Raw genomic sequence first — 15,608 nt, 5'->3', positions numbered from 1 at the left:
CCTAGAGGTCGCCTGGCAGCATCACGGGTTCTGCGTTGCAGAGGCTAATTTTAGACGTTTATCACTGTCTCAGAGGGACGTGAGTTTCCAGGATCCTGTTTATTATAATAATAATTAATAATAATCATTAAAAAAATTACTAGTAAGGGCTGTGTTTTCCATGCTCCCTGCAGGAAGCGTCCCTTCCCCCAGGCAGGGACAGCTAGCTGCTGCTGTTAGCCCAGGTCCCCTTTCTTCTGGGTCACTGACAGGGGAGGGGCCTCAGCGCTCAGGGGTTTTGTGACAGAGGGAAAGAGGCACTGCTGCTTTTTGAAAGGCCCAGGACAGAAGCCTAGGGCAGGGCTTTCCCCTGTCCTAACAAGGCCTCTGTTTATTTTAACAAGGGGCTTTTTGAGTGAGAGAGCAAGACACTCTTACAGCTACAGCAAAGCAAGAATGGGCTGTATGCATCCCGTATCAGGGAGGGACTCTCTGTGCGGGCTTAAACCCTGCAAGTAAAATCAGCCCTCTGAAAAGCAATTCTTCCTTTTACTTGGCGGGCCCTGCATTCCGCTGCAGCTAATGGCCTGCCCTGCCTAAGGCACGGCAGGGGATGGATGCATGGGAAATTCTCCTGTAGAGGTTAGTGGTGCTCTCCAGTGCAGGGGAGCAGTGGAGGAAGTTCAGGTCTTGATAGGTGGAGGGATTGGGGCAAAAGAAGGGGATTTTATTTCAAAACGTGCCCATGTGACCTGAGCGGATCTGGAATTGTCTTTGGAAGAAGCTTTTCCATCTGCCTTTGACATGCACCTTATTCTGCCTGTGGTGCACGGTGCTGGGCTCTCCCAGCGCCGTTACCTTTGAGCTAGAGGGGAGGGCAGAAAAACTTGTACACAGGAGCCCTGTGTTAACCCTGTCCTGATGTTCTCTCTCTGGCAGAGGGTCATTTGCTGTGTTCAGGCATCCTAGAGGAGTGTGGGTTGGCTGCATGCAAAGCACTGCTGGACACCTGCATCCTCTCCTTATTGGGAAGAGTCTTTAGTACTGTTGAAAGCTGCTGGATTGACAGCCCGAGAGATGAGCTTTTCTGCCTCCCCCCTGCCTGTGCACAGGGGCGGGGAGACAGGGGATGGTGTGTGGGGATGCTGTTACAGCCAGTTGTTGTTGGGGTGAGAGGGGAGTTTGGTCCCAGTGGCTCATTTGTTCCTTGGCGTCTCGGTTGGGGTTGTTAATCGGGGCCTGAGTCCAATGGAGATGTAGATAGCTACCTCCCAGGGTCAGGTCATAGGGAGCAAATGTTGTATCTTGTGACATGGGCCCTTGTCCACTTGCGGCTGTCTGGGAGCCACCCCCTCACGGGGCATAGCCCATGGAACGCTTACAGTAGCTCGCTTAATGCCAGGCCAGGCTGGGCTGGGAACCAGCCTCCTAGGATTGAGGTGTTTGGAATCCCATCCCTAGACCTTCGGCTTTCCCTGACGTGTCTATCTCAAACGCAACAGGAAAAGGTGGGCTGCCCCGTGCCCTTGACCCATGTGTGCAGCTCCTGTTGCCATCAGAGGAGCTGCGAGCTAGATAACCTGGTTTGTGCCCTCGGGGGGAGCGGGCAGTGCGAGCCGGAGAGCAGCAGTGTGTGGGTTTGGGGGGCTGGGCCATAGGTCCAGGCTGGGGAGTTGGGAGGTGCCAGTTGTGTGATCTCTGCTGGCTAACGAGATGTTTTGTTTTTGTTCTTTGCCTGTGCAGCAGCAGACCCAGCAGAAAGGCAGCAGGATCCGGAGCTGTAGAGCGGCTGCTGCGAGCCCTCAGCGGCCTCCTGCCCTTTGGAGCGTGGGTGCCTCCCGCGAGCCTTCCAACATGTTCAACTTGAAGAAAAAGGACAAAGACAAAGATGGGTCGAGGAAGGACAAGAAGGAAAAGAAGGAGAAAAAGGAGCGGATGTCGGCTGCCGAGCTCAAGAGCCTGGAGGAGATGAGCCTGCGCAGGGGCTTCTTCAACCTCAGCCGCACCTCCAAGAGAGAGTCCAAGACCCGGCTGGAGATCTCCAACCCCATTCCCATCAAGGTGGCCAGCGGCTCAGACCTGCACCTCACGGACATAGACTCAGACAGCAACCGGGGCAGCGTGATCCTGGACTCGGGCCATCTGAGCACAGCCAGCTCCAGCGATGACCTCAAGGTGGATGACACCAACTTCAAGGGCTCAGTCCTGCAGCGGGCGGCCAAGTTCGGCTCCCTGGCCAAGCAGAACTCCCAAATGATTGTCAAGAGGTTCTCCTTCTCTCAGAAGAGCCGGGACGAGAGTGCCTCGGAGACCTCCACGCCCTCCGAGCACTCTGCAGCCCCTTCCCCGCAGGTGGAGGTGCGCATGTTGGAGACTCAGCTCAGCAAGCAGGGAGCACCCATGGGCCACCTGAGGGCCCCCTCATCATCGGCGCTGCGAGCGAGGGTGCCTGAGGTGGTCAGCAAGAGGTTTCCTGCTGAACTGAGGCTGCCCGTGGTGGTGCCGCCCCAGCCCCCCGTTCCCCGGGAACTGGAGCTGCAGCGGCGTAACACCGGTGACTTTGGATTCTCTCTGCGTCGCACGACCATGCTGGACCGGGCCCCTGACGGGCAGGTGTACAGACGGGTGGTGCACTTTGCGGAGCCTGGTGCTGGCACCAAGGACCTGGCACTGGGGTTGGTGCCGGGGGACCGGCTGGTGGAAATCAACGGCCGGAATGTGGAGAACAAATCTCGAGACGAGATAGTGGAGATGATCCGGCAGTCAGGGGAGACTGTGCGGCTGAAAGTGCAGCCCATCCTGGAGCTGAGCGAGCTGAGCCGCTGCTGGCTGAGGAGCAGCGAGGGGCTGCGCAGAGCGGCCTTCGATGTGAGTAACCACCATTGCTGTCAGTCTCTTTGGTTCGTTCGGTGCTAACCAGCCCTGGGTGTCGCCAGCTCTGCTCCCCTGGCAGCTCTGCGAGTTGGGGGATAGCACACATGGGCACTGTTTTGATGCGGCTTGTGTGTGACTAGGGAGGGGGCAGTGCTCAAAGCTCTCCCCGTCTGAAAGGAATAGGGAGTGAGGAGCAGGAGATTCCGGGAGATGGTATTCGCATGTGGCCCCCAACGTGGCTCTGGTTTGGCAATTTAAAGTAATAGCAGCTTAAAAGGTTTCTCCTTGTGTTGCTGGAGATTTTTGGGGAGGGGATGTGTGTGTGTGTGTTTGGACCAGTCACTCCTCCCTTCACAGGTTTGGGGGGTGCCCCTGGAAAAGAGAACCTGGAGTAGCTATTGGTGGGAAAGAGCCTTCTGGGCCTGGCATGTCTGCTAGAGCCTCGTGCGGGCATTTCTTTTTATCATACTGAAGATAGCTGCTGTGATCAGGTGTGTGTTACACAGACTTCGGTGCCCTGCATTCCTGGCAAGTTGTCACAGCAGCCTGCAGTGTCTGCCTGGGCTCCTCGGGGGTAGATCCCTATATAGACACCTGTTCTTGGTGCTCCTTATGCCTGCATTATAACTGTAGCATCCTGGATTGCTCCTGGGGCCTGATTCAGGCCTGTGGAGTGAGCCAGCTGCTTAACTGTATGTGTATTGTGGGGAAATAGAACCTCAGGGTTTGTACCCAATTTCTCTGTGGTGAAACATGTAGTCTCTTAGCTCATATACACTGATGTGCTTGTCACTGCTCCATATGCAGAGAGCCCCAGGGGAGGGAAACTGGAGAATGTGGGCAGAGGTTCCCTTAGTTAAAGACTGTTCTTCATTCCCATAGCCCAGTAGGACCCGGACTTCGATCCATTGCAGTAACTGAGATCTGGGTCTCTTGATCTATTTAAACTCTCTTCTTCCCTCTGGGGAGTTATTACATGTTGAAGTCAGGGGTCTTGGAAATACCTTGCCTGTGGTGTGAAGTACTGTGAGGATATAATGTGCTGGTCAGAGTGAGAGCAGAGCCGCCCTGGCTACAGTTGTTCGCTCTTGCTACCTGCCAGGGCCCTAGCCAGGTTTCACTCATTGTGTGGGCAGAGTTGTGTCCTATTTAACATTGCACCTCTGGTGGACTGTGACCAGCTGACACACCGTTCAACAGGACAGTCCTTGTCTACACTGAGTGCTAAGCCATGTTTGACATTGCCAGGGCAGGTGTGTACTGAAATGAGATTTTCTAGTGTAAACATGCCCTTAAGAAAAGTTGTGTCCTTCTAGCACAACCCTGGCCCGCTCACGGGGGGCAGCACCTCTTTGTCATGGGCAAGCAAAATATCCCTAGTTTTTTCCCTACAATCACGGTTGTGAAGTGGGGGCCAACAGATGTTTTGTTTCTGGAGAACGGTACATTTTCCTGATAGTCCTACCGGAGCTGTGCAGAGCTTTGTGTTGCAGGAAGCGGTCTTGGAAAGCCCAGCTTTGTAATGCCTTTGAGTCCCTCGGACAAGGGAGTGGATTGCTGTACGTACCAGATAACTAAATGTGTTGCTGCTGTTTAAAAGAAAGTGAAACGATTGCTCAGTTGTCCAGATGCTAAATACAGACCGACTCTCATCCATGTGTATAAAGAGCAGGGATGTAAATACCGTTTAAAAAGTTAGCCATTGAAATGATTCAAAATCTGTCGTTTAAGCGGTTAACCAATTAAGCGGCTGGGGCCGATCCTGCTGGTGCGGCTGGGGCTGGGGTCAGCAGGTCGACCTGGGGTTAACGGTTAAGGCAGTTTAACCGGTAAGACTATCGCTTACCGGTTAACCTTTTCCATCCCTAATAAAGAGGAGCAAAAGCTTATGGCATGCTCCTATTGTTTGGTTTATAGAAGATGCCACCATGCAAAGGGTTAATTTTGCCACAACATTCTGTGCTGCTTCCAAAGGGGCTGTGCTCTGTGGATGGTTCACTAATTCCTGCTGCTGATGACCCTGGAGAGCTGAGAGTCTCCTGGGTAATTAGCCCTGGAAAACAGGATAAGCTATTTAAAGGGACATGATCTAGTGGTTTAAGTCCAGCATGTAGCTTTGTGTAAATAAATTAAATCAAATCCTGGCATTTTCCTGTTTACAGTGTAATGAAAATAGCGGTCTTGGTTTGGATTTAACCCTTCCCCCTACCAGTTTATTGGCATTGCTGGGCTGGGCTGTGGCGTGAGAACCTGTGTGTGAAACTGACTTGAACAAAAGTGAAGCTGACTAGTTTATTTGTATTGTTCCCAGGGAGAGACAGGTATAAAGAAAACAAACAGCATCCCTGGTGGAAAGCTAAATGAGGGTTGGGGTTCAACAACCCAGGAAGGTGCTAGCAGTGTGGGGCAGGGCTGGTTTTGCTCAGCAGAATCCCTTCCCAGGGTCTGGTTTTGCTCTGACCAGATGAGCCGTGGAGTGGAGTGGAGTGGAATGAGGCCAGTGGGACAGGGAGGTTCTGATGAGTTTCCAGAAGCTGGGTTGGAGGAGATACACAGCAAACCGAAGCGTGTCTGCTGCTGCAGAGAGCTGGGGAGTTTGGCAGGTGCCGAGGTTTTGGAGTGTCTGGCGCCTGGCTCAGAGTCTGTGTTCTGCAGCTGTGAACCATATGTGTGTGTGGTGGCTCCATGTCTAGATGCGTCTCCTGTAGTTTCAGTGGGGAATGTTTCTGCATAGAGTAGTCTGATCCTAGAGGGAGTTGAGCTTTGCTGCTCACCGCCAGAGGCATCCCCTAGTACCGCCTTGCAAAAAGGCTACTTTACCTTAGCCACGTTGAGCCTCTCTGTATATTTGAGTTTCTCCTGACAGGAGGCATCTCCCAAGGGGAGATTATTGAAGTAGGGCCATGTGTATACCACGGGGTGGGACAAGTGTGTTTTATAAATCGCAATGTGTAGTTTGTGAAGTAGCAAGTGCACTGTGGTGCTGGGTAGACAGTAATGTAATGGCTCGGTGGCCCGTATCCTGCTTGCTAGTACAGTAGCCACACAGCTACACTCCAGATTGGCTTATTGACTAACTTAGTGTCTCGTTCTGACAGGGTCATTTTAAGTTTGGACAAAGCCCCCCAAAATGCGAGGACCCTGAAGAGTTAAGCCTGCCTCTGACATGGAGAGATGCACTTGCATTTTACCTCCAGCTGCCTGTACAAGAATACCCTTTATGTCTAAAAAGAATAAAAGATTGGCCTTGTTTCAGGCTTCTTCCAAAGGGATGCATATTGTGAAGCATGCAGCCAGCAGTGTAGGATCAGCTGTTAAATGACCTGCCAGATGTTTATGGTGCAGAAACGAGTAGGAAGTCCTAAGGAAGTGTGCAGCGTAATAGAAACTGACAAAATCTAAGAAGTCTCTTTCAGTGGAGAGTGCGTTCAAGGAAGCTCTCCAAGTAAAAGCCAAATGGCTATATTTGCCTGGTACTGAGTTAGAGTGGGTAGGAAAGGCAGCCGGTCTCTGGGCCATGCATGCACTTCTCAGCACCTGACCCTCAGCTCATGTGGAAGTGGTCTGGGTTCCCAGTGTTACTCTTGTCTTGGTGGTTTTCAGACCAGCTTGGGGAGTATCTGGGCTGCAGGAGACCTGCTGTGTCTTGTCATAATTCCAGACTGGGAGCTCTCTGTAATGCAAATCATCCTCATAGCAAATAGCAGCAAAGGGCCTTGCCTTTCGTTTTGCACTGGTATTCTGAGCATCGGGGTGGGCCAAGGTTTTGCTGGGGTCTTTGCCTTGCCAGGGGAACATAGTGGCTTCAGGATCCAAAGGGTGAGCCACAGGTCTGTGTGTAGAGTGTGATATTAGGAGGTACAGGCAGTGCCTTCAGTGCAGAATGACAGCTTATGGGCTACCCCTGGTGGAGACCCATGTGTGACCTGGCAGGAATGCTCCAGGGATGTGCTTGCTGTCGTTTGTTCCGCAGGGCTTGTCTCTACCTGTACGGAACAGGAGGAGTTAGACAGGTGCAGACCCTTTTATTGGTTTAAACCCGTTGTGGTGCATTAGCTTGCAACCATTATAAACCAGGTTTAAATCGGAATGTCCACACACAGAATTGCACCAGTTAAGCTAAATCTGTTCAGAATCACCCCTTAGTTAAATGAGAACAGGCATCAGCAAGGTAAGCTGGACCTCGTAAGAGACGGCAGCAGGAAAGCTCTGGGAGCATGCACCGTGTACACACTTGTGGTGCCTGTTGCTTTGATTGGGTAGGCCCTACAGTAAGCGTAGCTTTTTGGTACTTAGCTCTGGAATAATTAACAACCAACTAACCCCCCCTTCCACTCCCCCCTTTTTCAGAAATGGAGATATTCCTTCCCACAAGCGATAAACTAACTGCCAGGCAGCCCTTCGCACAGAGTCAGCACAATGGGACACTCGTGCAAGTATCAGCTGCCTGGGCCAGGCACATTCTGTGCAACAACTTGGCAGATGTCTGTGTTTTGAATCAGAACTTGCTCCCGCTCCCCAGCTTGGTTTCTTCTGCTTCATCCTACAGCAGAGCTTAGATAATGTTTGTGACCAGAGAGCCTGCTGCAGTGGACATGAATGAAATGCCATCTCTTTGCTGCAGGATCAAGTAGGCTGAGAAGAGGAGATGGGAAGGAGCAAGGCCCTGGTTTAACACACACAGCTTTGCTTAGCAAATGGATCCAGCCAGACCCTCTGGCATTCAGGTGGATGGATTTATGCTTTGTCTGAGAGCTTTAACAGTGTACTTCATGGCTGACATACAAGCAAAGAGAGGACCTCCACCTGGGGCCTAGGAGGCATTGCAGAAATTGGTGCCGTAAGCTACAGCCTATGTGGGCTGCCCCAGGAAGTGGGAGTCAGCACAAGGGCTAACTACTACTCAGATCCTACTTCAGGCTTCAGAGCAGGGCTAGCAAGGCCCTGTGGAGCGTAGGCGTTTTGCTGGTCCTGTGCATAGAGGGGTGAATTCCACCCTGAGTGATGACTGAGCTTGGACCTCATTGCTTGTATTTGCTGGTTGTGCTGTAGCGCATGCTGTGTTGTTTGGCAGGTATTTGCTGAATGTGATGCTTGCAGAAGCCTCCTGGTCATCCCGCGGAGACCAGCCCAGGCACTCGGACTGATTTTGCGAGAGTTGTGCTGAATTGGAAAATAAAGAGAAACTCGGGTACTTTCAGAGCAGCTGGAGCTGCAGTTGTTGAGAAGCCAGTAGCCTGTATCCCCACGTGCCTGCAGTTTCCCTGACGCTGGTGAAGGCTCCATGCTTTGAGTCTAGCTTCCTTTCCCTCCTCTCCCGTGGCACCTGTATATTTGGGCTGCTGATGGTTGCCGACACTTTCCCCTGTCCCGCCAGCTGTCTCTCTCGGTATGTTGACCTCTTCTCAAAATCATTAGAAAACTGATTGGAAGCTTTCAAATCATTGTAGCCAGAGGTGCATGTTTGATTATGAAAGAGGCAAGGTCAGGATGGGTGATGATGCTGATGTAAGTGTGTGTCTTGGGGAGCAGGTTGCTGAGCTGTGGATAGCTGCCTTCTGTGCTGATGACACTTTGCTGGTGGTCTCCTGAGAGGAGGGTTTGTAGGGTAGATGAGCAGATTTGACCTACTCATTGCTGGCAGGAGCAGTCCCGGCTCTTCTGTATGCTGCTGTGGCTTGTCTGTGTCATGGAGCATTCTGAATCTGAATGCACAACACCTGCTGCAGATGGAAAGTGGCTGTTCTGTATCCAGCTCTGAAAGGACAAAATTTTAGTGGCAGCCACGAGATCACCGAGATTTTTGTGGGAGCATAGAATCTATCGAGCCGTCTCCAACTCTGGGAGGGCCTCCAGCAGCTCTAAGTGGCCGGTGCATTAGGGCTTTGTGTCTGACAGTGTGGGTTCTAATACCGAGGTAGCTAGTCATTCTCCAGAGCCAGCCCTGAATCCCAGCTATTACTTTTCTGTGTCAAAATGTCTCCATCTCCTCTTGGAGAGGTTGGGGGTGGGAGCCAGCTTTAGAGGCTCTTGCTGTCTCTGTTACACTGTTCTTCCCACTTCCTTTGCCTTTTGCTCCAAGTCATGGCCCTAGCCTGCTAAAGATGTGTAGAGATTTGTGGTTGCTGAGAGAAACTGGCCAGCAATAGAGCTCTGAACTGAGCTCACATGGCATGAGCATCCTGATGGAGCTTTCCAATGAAAGGTTAAAAAGCAAATGCTGAAAATGTAAGTTCAGAATGTAACATTCAGTTTGATGAGACCCTTTGTATCTGCTCGCAGCAGTGCCTGTCTGCTCGCCGTGTGAGTGCCTTTCCCATGGGCATCCTTGTTTAAGCTAGGCTGGAGACCAGGAGCTCCATTGCCAAAATGCTGCAGTTATCTGTCCCTTTCTGTAAGTGCCTAGCTGAGGGCAGCTCCCTGCAGTGTTATGTATTCCCACCTTGGCAATGGATTTAAGCAGTTTGGTCTGGTTTATGCTGCCCACCCAAACCCTGTTTGCAGGCTGCTGAACTGGAACTGAGATAAAACCAGGTGCAAACGTCAAGCTTTCAAATGAAATTAAAAGTGTGGAAAGGCCCTTAAAGAACCCTCTTGATTTGGCAGGCCTGAAATTTGAATGACTTTTTTCCTTATGTATTTGCAAAGCTGAAACAATTCTTTTAAATTCTTCAAACGAAACGTTTCCATTCTCCATTTATCTTTACAATCAATCAGTAAAGGAATGCTGGCACCCCTTGCTCACCAGTGTGGCTACAGTGTAACACAGCCGTGTGATCAGCCTTACAAGAACAAAGAATCACCATCCAACTTCCTGGAGGGCTAGCGAAAGAGAAGAGAATAAGCCCCTGTTGTCTCCAAATGACGTGGGAGGAATGGGGTAGAACTGAGCAGAAGTACACGGAGGACACAAGGCTGTTTCACAGTGTCTCCGTCTTCGCAGCGAAGGGCCATCTCTTGACTTTCACTGAACAGAGCACTGAGATGTGTCCTTGGGCAACCTGCCCTGTGTTGGCCAGGGTGATGAACTAATAGTTTTCTTTCCATCTCTGTGTGGTATTGATTCCATGACAGCAGGAGGTGGATCTTGTGTGTGAACTGTAGTGTAGTGGTTACTGGGCTGAACATAGCTAGTTGGAAGACTGGGGTGCATTGTGTATCGAGACCTTTTAATCCTCAGCTGTTGTCAATACTTAGCTCGTTCGTTACGGCACTTCACATCCCTAGATCACACAGCTCTTTCCAGAGGCAGCTGTGCTGTTATCCCGATTTACAGACGGGGAAACTGAGGCGCATACTTGCCCAAGGTCTCGCAACCAGTCAGTGGCAAAGCTGGGAACAGAGCTCAGGAGTCCTGGTGTTACCAGCTTGTGCTGCCTCTTTGACATACCTGCATCTCATGTGCTTTCCTTTAGCCCTAGAGCTGCCAGAGATCTGACTGGCTGGTTGGATCATGTGTGTGGCACACCACTCTGCTGATTGAGCAGTGACCCTCGAGAGAGAACAGCCTGTTGTTGGCATCACTAGTCTCTGAAGGGTGTCCTGTTCCTGTCTTGGCAAACCCTTTCCCCATGACCAGTGCCAAGAAAGGGTGAAATAACTTGGAGGCTTCACCAAATTCCTGGGCTGCTGGTTTGCTGTCAGGATGTTTGTTCCTAGGCAGTGTGGTTACACTGTTAACATTTCAGCTGCTGCTCGCTCAGCGCATGGCTGGTGTGCCTCGGGGTCTGAAATGACTCTTCTGCCTCAGGCCAGTGAAGGGGGGGGGGAGAGACCCAGCCAGAGGGTTAGTCCAGTGTTAATAAGAACGTAGGTTTAGGTAGCTCTTTGAATATCACAGGAACCCAAAGCCCCTTGCTGCTCTAAATGGCAGGGCTGAAGTGCATACTGAACATCCGGTTGATTGAATGTAACCCTGAACCCAGGGATGCCACCCAAAGCTGCGGAGGAACCAGGAGAGAGCAGGTGCATGGGCCAGAAGTCTCTTGCAACATTGGTAACTCTGAACAAAATGTTATGGCTGGTCTTTCAAAAGTTAACTACTGAACATTGACTTAATACAGCTTTGAAACTTTACTTAAGCACGGCCATGTGATGATGTGACGCAGCAGGGAGGGGGAAGTGTTGACCTGGGAATGTGCCCTGGAGATGGGAGACCTGAGAGCCTGTCACCTGAGCCGGGAGGGGGAGGTAACACCTCTGCCCAGGAATGTGAACAGAGGCTGCAGGAGAGAGCCTGCTGGGGGGGGTTTAGTTTCAGTTTGGGGCTGGGTGGAGGAACACAGGGAACCCCAGGGCTGGGGTCTAAGCTCCCTGCTCCCCCAGAAGGACTTGACTGAGGGGTCCTGGGTGTACCCACAAGCTCTGTTTTGGACTGTGTTCCTGTTGTCCAATAAACCTTCTGTTTTACTGGCTGGCTGAGAGTCTCGGTGAATCCCAGGAAGAGGGGTGCAGGGCCTGGACTCCCCCACACTCCGTGACAGGCCATACTGGGTCAGAACAAAGGTCCATCTAGTCCAGTATCCTGTCTTCCGACAGTGGCCAGTGCCAGGTGCCCCAGAGGGAATGAACAGAACAGGGAATCATCCAGTGATCCATCCCCTGTCGCTCATTCCCAGCTTCTGCCAGAAGCTAGGAACACCATCCCTGCCCATCCTGGCGAATAGCCATTGATGGACCTATCCTCTATGAACTTACCTAGTTCTTTTTTGAACCCTGTTATAGTCTTGGCCTTCACAACGTCCTCTGGCAAAGAGTTCCGCGGGTTGACTGTGTGTTTTGTGAAGAAATGCTTCCTTTTGTTTGTTTTAAACCTGCTGCCTTTTAATTTCATTTGGTGACCCCTAGTTCTTGTGTTATGAGAAGGAGTAAAGAACACTTCCTTATTTACTTTCTCCACACCAGTCATGATTTCATAGACCTCTATCATATCTCCCCTTAGTCATCTCTTTTCCAAGCTGAAAAGTCCCAGTCTTATTAATCTCTCCTCATATGCCAGCCATTCCATACTCCTAATCATTTTTGATGCCCTTTTCTGAACCTTTTCCAATTCCAATACATCTGTTTTGAAATGGGACGATCACATCTGTATTTAGTATTGAAGATGTGGGCGTCCCATGGATTTATACAGAGGCGATAGGATATTTTCTGTCTTATGATCTATCCCTTTCTGAAGGATTCCCATCATTTTGTTCACTTTTTGGATGGCCGCTGCACTGTGAGTGGATGTTTTCAGAGAACTATCCACAGTGAGTCCAAGATCTCTTTCTTGAGTGGAACCAGCTAATTTAGACCCTATCATTTTATATGTATAATTAGGATTATGTTTTCCATTGTGCATTACTTTGCATTTATCAACATTGAATTTAATCTGTCGTTTTGTTGCCTAGTTATCCAGTTTTGTGAGATCCTTTTTGTAGCTCTTCGCAGTTTGCTTGGGACTTAACTATCTTGAGTAGTTTGTATCATCTGCAAATCTTCCCTGTTATCCCATGACAGTTTACTTTGCTTACGAGCTTTTGGTGAGGGATCTTGGCAAAGGCTTTCTGAAAATCTAAGTACTCTATATCCACTGGGTCCCCCTTGTCCACATGCTTGTTGATCCCCTCAAAGTATTCTAGTAGAATGGTGAAGTATGATTTTCCTTTTACAAAAACGTGTTGATTCTTCCCCAACAAATTATGTTCATGTATGTGTCTGACAATTTTGTTCTTGACTATAGTTTCAACCAGTTTGCCTGGTACTGATATCGGGCCTACTGGCCTGTAATTGCCGGGATCACCTCTGGAGCCCTTTTTAAAACTTGGTGTCACATTAGCTATCCTCCAGTCATGTGGTACAGAAGCTGATTTAAATGATAGGTTACGAACTACAGTTAGTCGTTCTGCAAATTCACATCTGAGTTCCTTCAGAACTCTTGGGTGAGTGCCATCTGGTCCTGGTGACTTATTACTGTTTAGTTTATCAATTTGTTCCAAAACCTCCTCTAATGATACCTCAAATCTGGGACAGTTCCCCAGATTTGTCACCTAAAAAGAGTGGCTCAGGTTTGGGAATCTCCCTCACATCCTCAGCCACGAAGGCTGATGCAAAGAATTCATTTAGTTTCTCCGCAATGGCCTTATCGTTCTTGAGTGCTCCTTTAGCATCTCTATCGTCCAGTGGCCCCATTGGTTGTTTAGCAGGCTTCCTGCTTCTAATGTACTTTAAAATGTGTTTTGCTATTCTTTTTGAGTCTTTGGCTAGCTGTTCTTCAAATTCTTTTTTGGCCTTCCTAATTATATTTGTATACTTGATTTGCCAGACTTTATGCTCCTTTCTGTTTTTCTTTACTATGCAGAAGAAAAATGCTGCTTTTAACCATCATAATTTAAATGAAACAAGCACAGAAACAGTTTCCTTACCTTGTCAAATCTTTTTTTAAACTTTCCCTTTATTTACCTTTAGCACAGTACTGTACTATATTTGCTTTTATTTTTGTCTCTTCTGCTGCCTGATTGCATACTTGTGGTTCCAAATTGGGTGTGTGGTTGACTGGTCAGTTCGTAACTCTGGTGTTTTCATAACTCTTTGTTGCTGTTTCTATTGAGAGTGAAGGTAGCCTTAGGTCTGAGGTTTTCATACCCTTTGGAGTGTGTCCTCGCCTCCGGAGGGGGCGGAAGCCCTTGTTTTGTGCAGGTTAGAATACAGTGTCACAGCTGCTGTTTTTAACTGGCTTTTTTGGCTGGGTCTGAGCAGACCTGTAATGGGCTGGGATCTCTTCCTGCTCGCCTGAGAGAGGAGAGCTAGGAATCCATGGCTGGGGCCCCAAATAAACCCTTGGAATGGATCTCGTCAGTTCCGAGATGGCGGAGGTGACCGCTCACTGTGGGAGAGCTCCATGGATGTCCTTCGGGCAGCGAGGGTCCCAGGGCACCTATGTGCTTGTGTGACGAAGTGGGACTGTTCTTAATTTTTCCTCTGAATAGTGTGGGGGTGCCTCAGCTTCCCCTATGCAGTTCTTAAGTATTTAGGTGATGGGATAAGGGTGTATGATCCTTGCAGAGCCCTAGAGGGCAGGTGTGTGCAGGGGTCTGGACACAGAGAATGGCCAACACCCTGTCTCCTGGCAACTGATGGCCTGGGCGCTTCCCCCCTGCAAGGTGAGAGCTAAAGGGTTGGAGAACAAAGGAATCCGGTGACCTCCTGGCCCGGGAAAGGGACAAAGCCCAGAGGAGGAGGGGCTGGAGAGAGTTTCAGTTTGGGGCTGGCTGGAGACATGGAGTGAAGGGCAGACGTGGTTATCTGGCTCACTGCCCCCAAAAATGGACCCGGATGAGGGGTCCTGTTCTCTGCACCTACAAGCTCTGTTTTAGACCATGTTTCTGTCGTCTAATAAACCTTCTGTTTTCCTGGCTGGCTGAGAGTCCCGTCTGACTGCGGAGTTGGGGTGCAGGACCCTCTGTCTTCCCCAGGAGCCTGCCTGGGCGGACTCGCTGTGGGAAGCGCATGGAGGGGCAGAGGATGCCGAATGCTCCGAGGTCAGACCCAGGAAGGTGGAAGCTGTGTGAGCTTTGTGTCCTGAAGACAGGCTGCTCAAAGGAAGGCGATTGCCCCAGAGTCCTGACTGGCTTCATGGGGAGCAGTTCCAGGGACTCCGTGACAGCTTAGACACCCGATTGCACCCAGTCATCAGGAGAGTGAAGCACCTCACCAGAGAGCTCCTGGAGCAGGGGGCCCAGCTCTGCACTCTCAAGGGACTGGAAGGCATGTCCAAGAAGTTCTCGACCTCTGACTGGGAGAGCCAATGCCATGTAGAAACTGAAGAGCAACGGGAGAGTATCTGGGGCGATAGGCTTTGCCTGGAGTACTGGAGAGAACTAGTGGTGTAAGGAGCCCTGGCTGGGGCGGGGGAGCATGCTGCGGGTTTGATACTCTGGGCCTGGAAGTGGGAGGAGAGAGGTGGAGTTTCAGAGCTCCAGCTGTGCCGTAGCTTCCATGTGTGTGAAAGTGCTTTGGGGGACCCCATTCCCAATTCTTGCTGCTTGTGCTGGGGGTTTCACTACCAGGATAGAGTGAGACAGAGGGCTGAGGGAATATCTCTCATTGGACCAGCTTCTGCTGGTGTACGAGCCGAGCCTTCCAGCTACACAGAGCTCTTCTGCGGGGCTGGGAAATGTGTCCGGAGTGTCAGTACTAATGCAAAACGATTTGTTCCCCCTTGTATTTAGCTGTGGCACTCCGAACACATTTCCCAGCCCTGCAGAAGAGCTCTGTGTGTAGCTCGAAAGCTTGTCTCTCTCACAAGCAGATGCTGGTCCAATGAAAGATTACCTCCCCTACCCCCGCTTCTTGTAATAGGGACAGCAGAGGCAGGGGTTGCCCTGGAAGAGGGGATTATGTCTTCCTCATCACCCCACCAGCTCAGAATGTTTCACTCAGATGGAATGATGGATTCCCCCCTCTCCTCCATGCCCCGCAGTGAGATGGGCACTGGGGTTCAGCTCTGAACTATGCTCGGCTGTTCAGGACTGCCTGCCGGGTCTCCCAGGAATAGATAAACTGCCAAAGCAAACAGACTGAGCATATTGAATTCCCTCAATGGTGGGCAAGTATAGCCCAGGGTTTGGATGACCCTGTGCTTTGAACGCTTACCCGATGTTGGTTACTGACTTCCATGTTTTGGTGGGTCCCGCTGACTGCTACAGACCTGTCCTGGATAAGGCCAGCCTTCAGCGTTAAAGGCTGAGAGGAGAACAAGGAGGAATCCCTCGGCC

The 15,608-nt window shown here is 50.6% G+C and overlaps 1 protein-coding gene across 11 annotated transcripts in view; it reads left to right on the top strand.

Annotated features, from left to right (window-relative positions):
- Window positions 1-15,608, top strand: part of MYO18A (myosin XVIIIA) — a 144,026-nt gene that overhangs the window by 11,916 nt on the left and 116,502 nt on the right. For all 11 annotated transcript variants that reach the window (XM_074974708.1, XM_074974715.1, XM_074974717.1 and 8 more), the window contains one exon: window positions 1,723-2,847. In XM_074974708.1, coding sequence (XP_074830809.1) covers window positions 1,834-2,847 — 1,014 coding nt within the window. In that variant the 5' untranslated portion in view covers window positions 1,723-1,833. Of the gene's footprint in view, window positions 1-1,722; window positions 2,848-15,608 lie in introns of those variants that run through there.

This window comes from Natator depressus, chromosome 17, assembly GCF_965152275.1.
Source record: "Natator depressus isolate rNatDep1 chromosome 17, rNatDep2.hap1, whole genome shotgun sequence".
Taxonomy (NCBI): domain Eukaryota; kingdom Metazoa; phylum Chordata; order Testudines; family Cheloniidae; genus Natator; species Natator depressus.
This window is presented reverse-complemented; position numbering and strand designations above follow the sequence as displayed.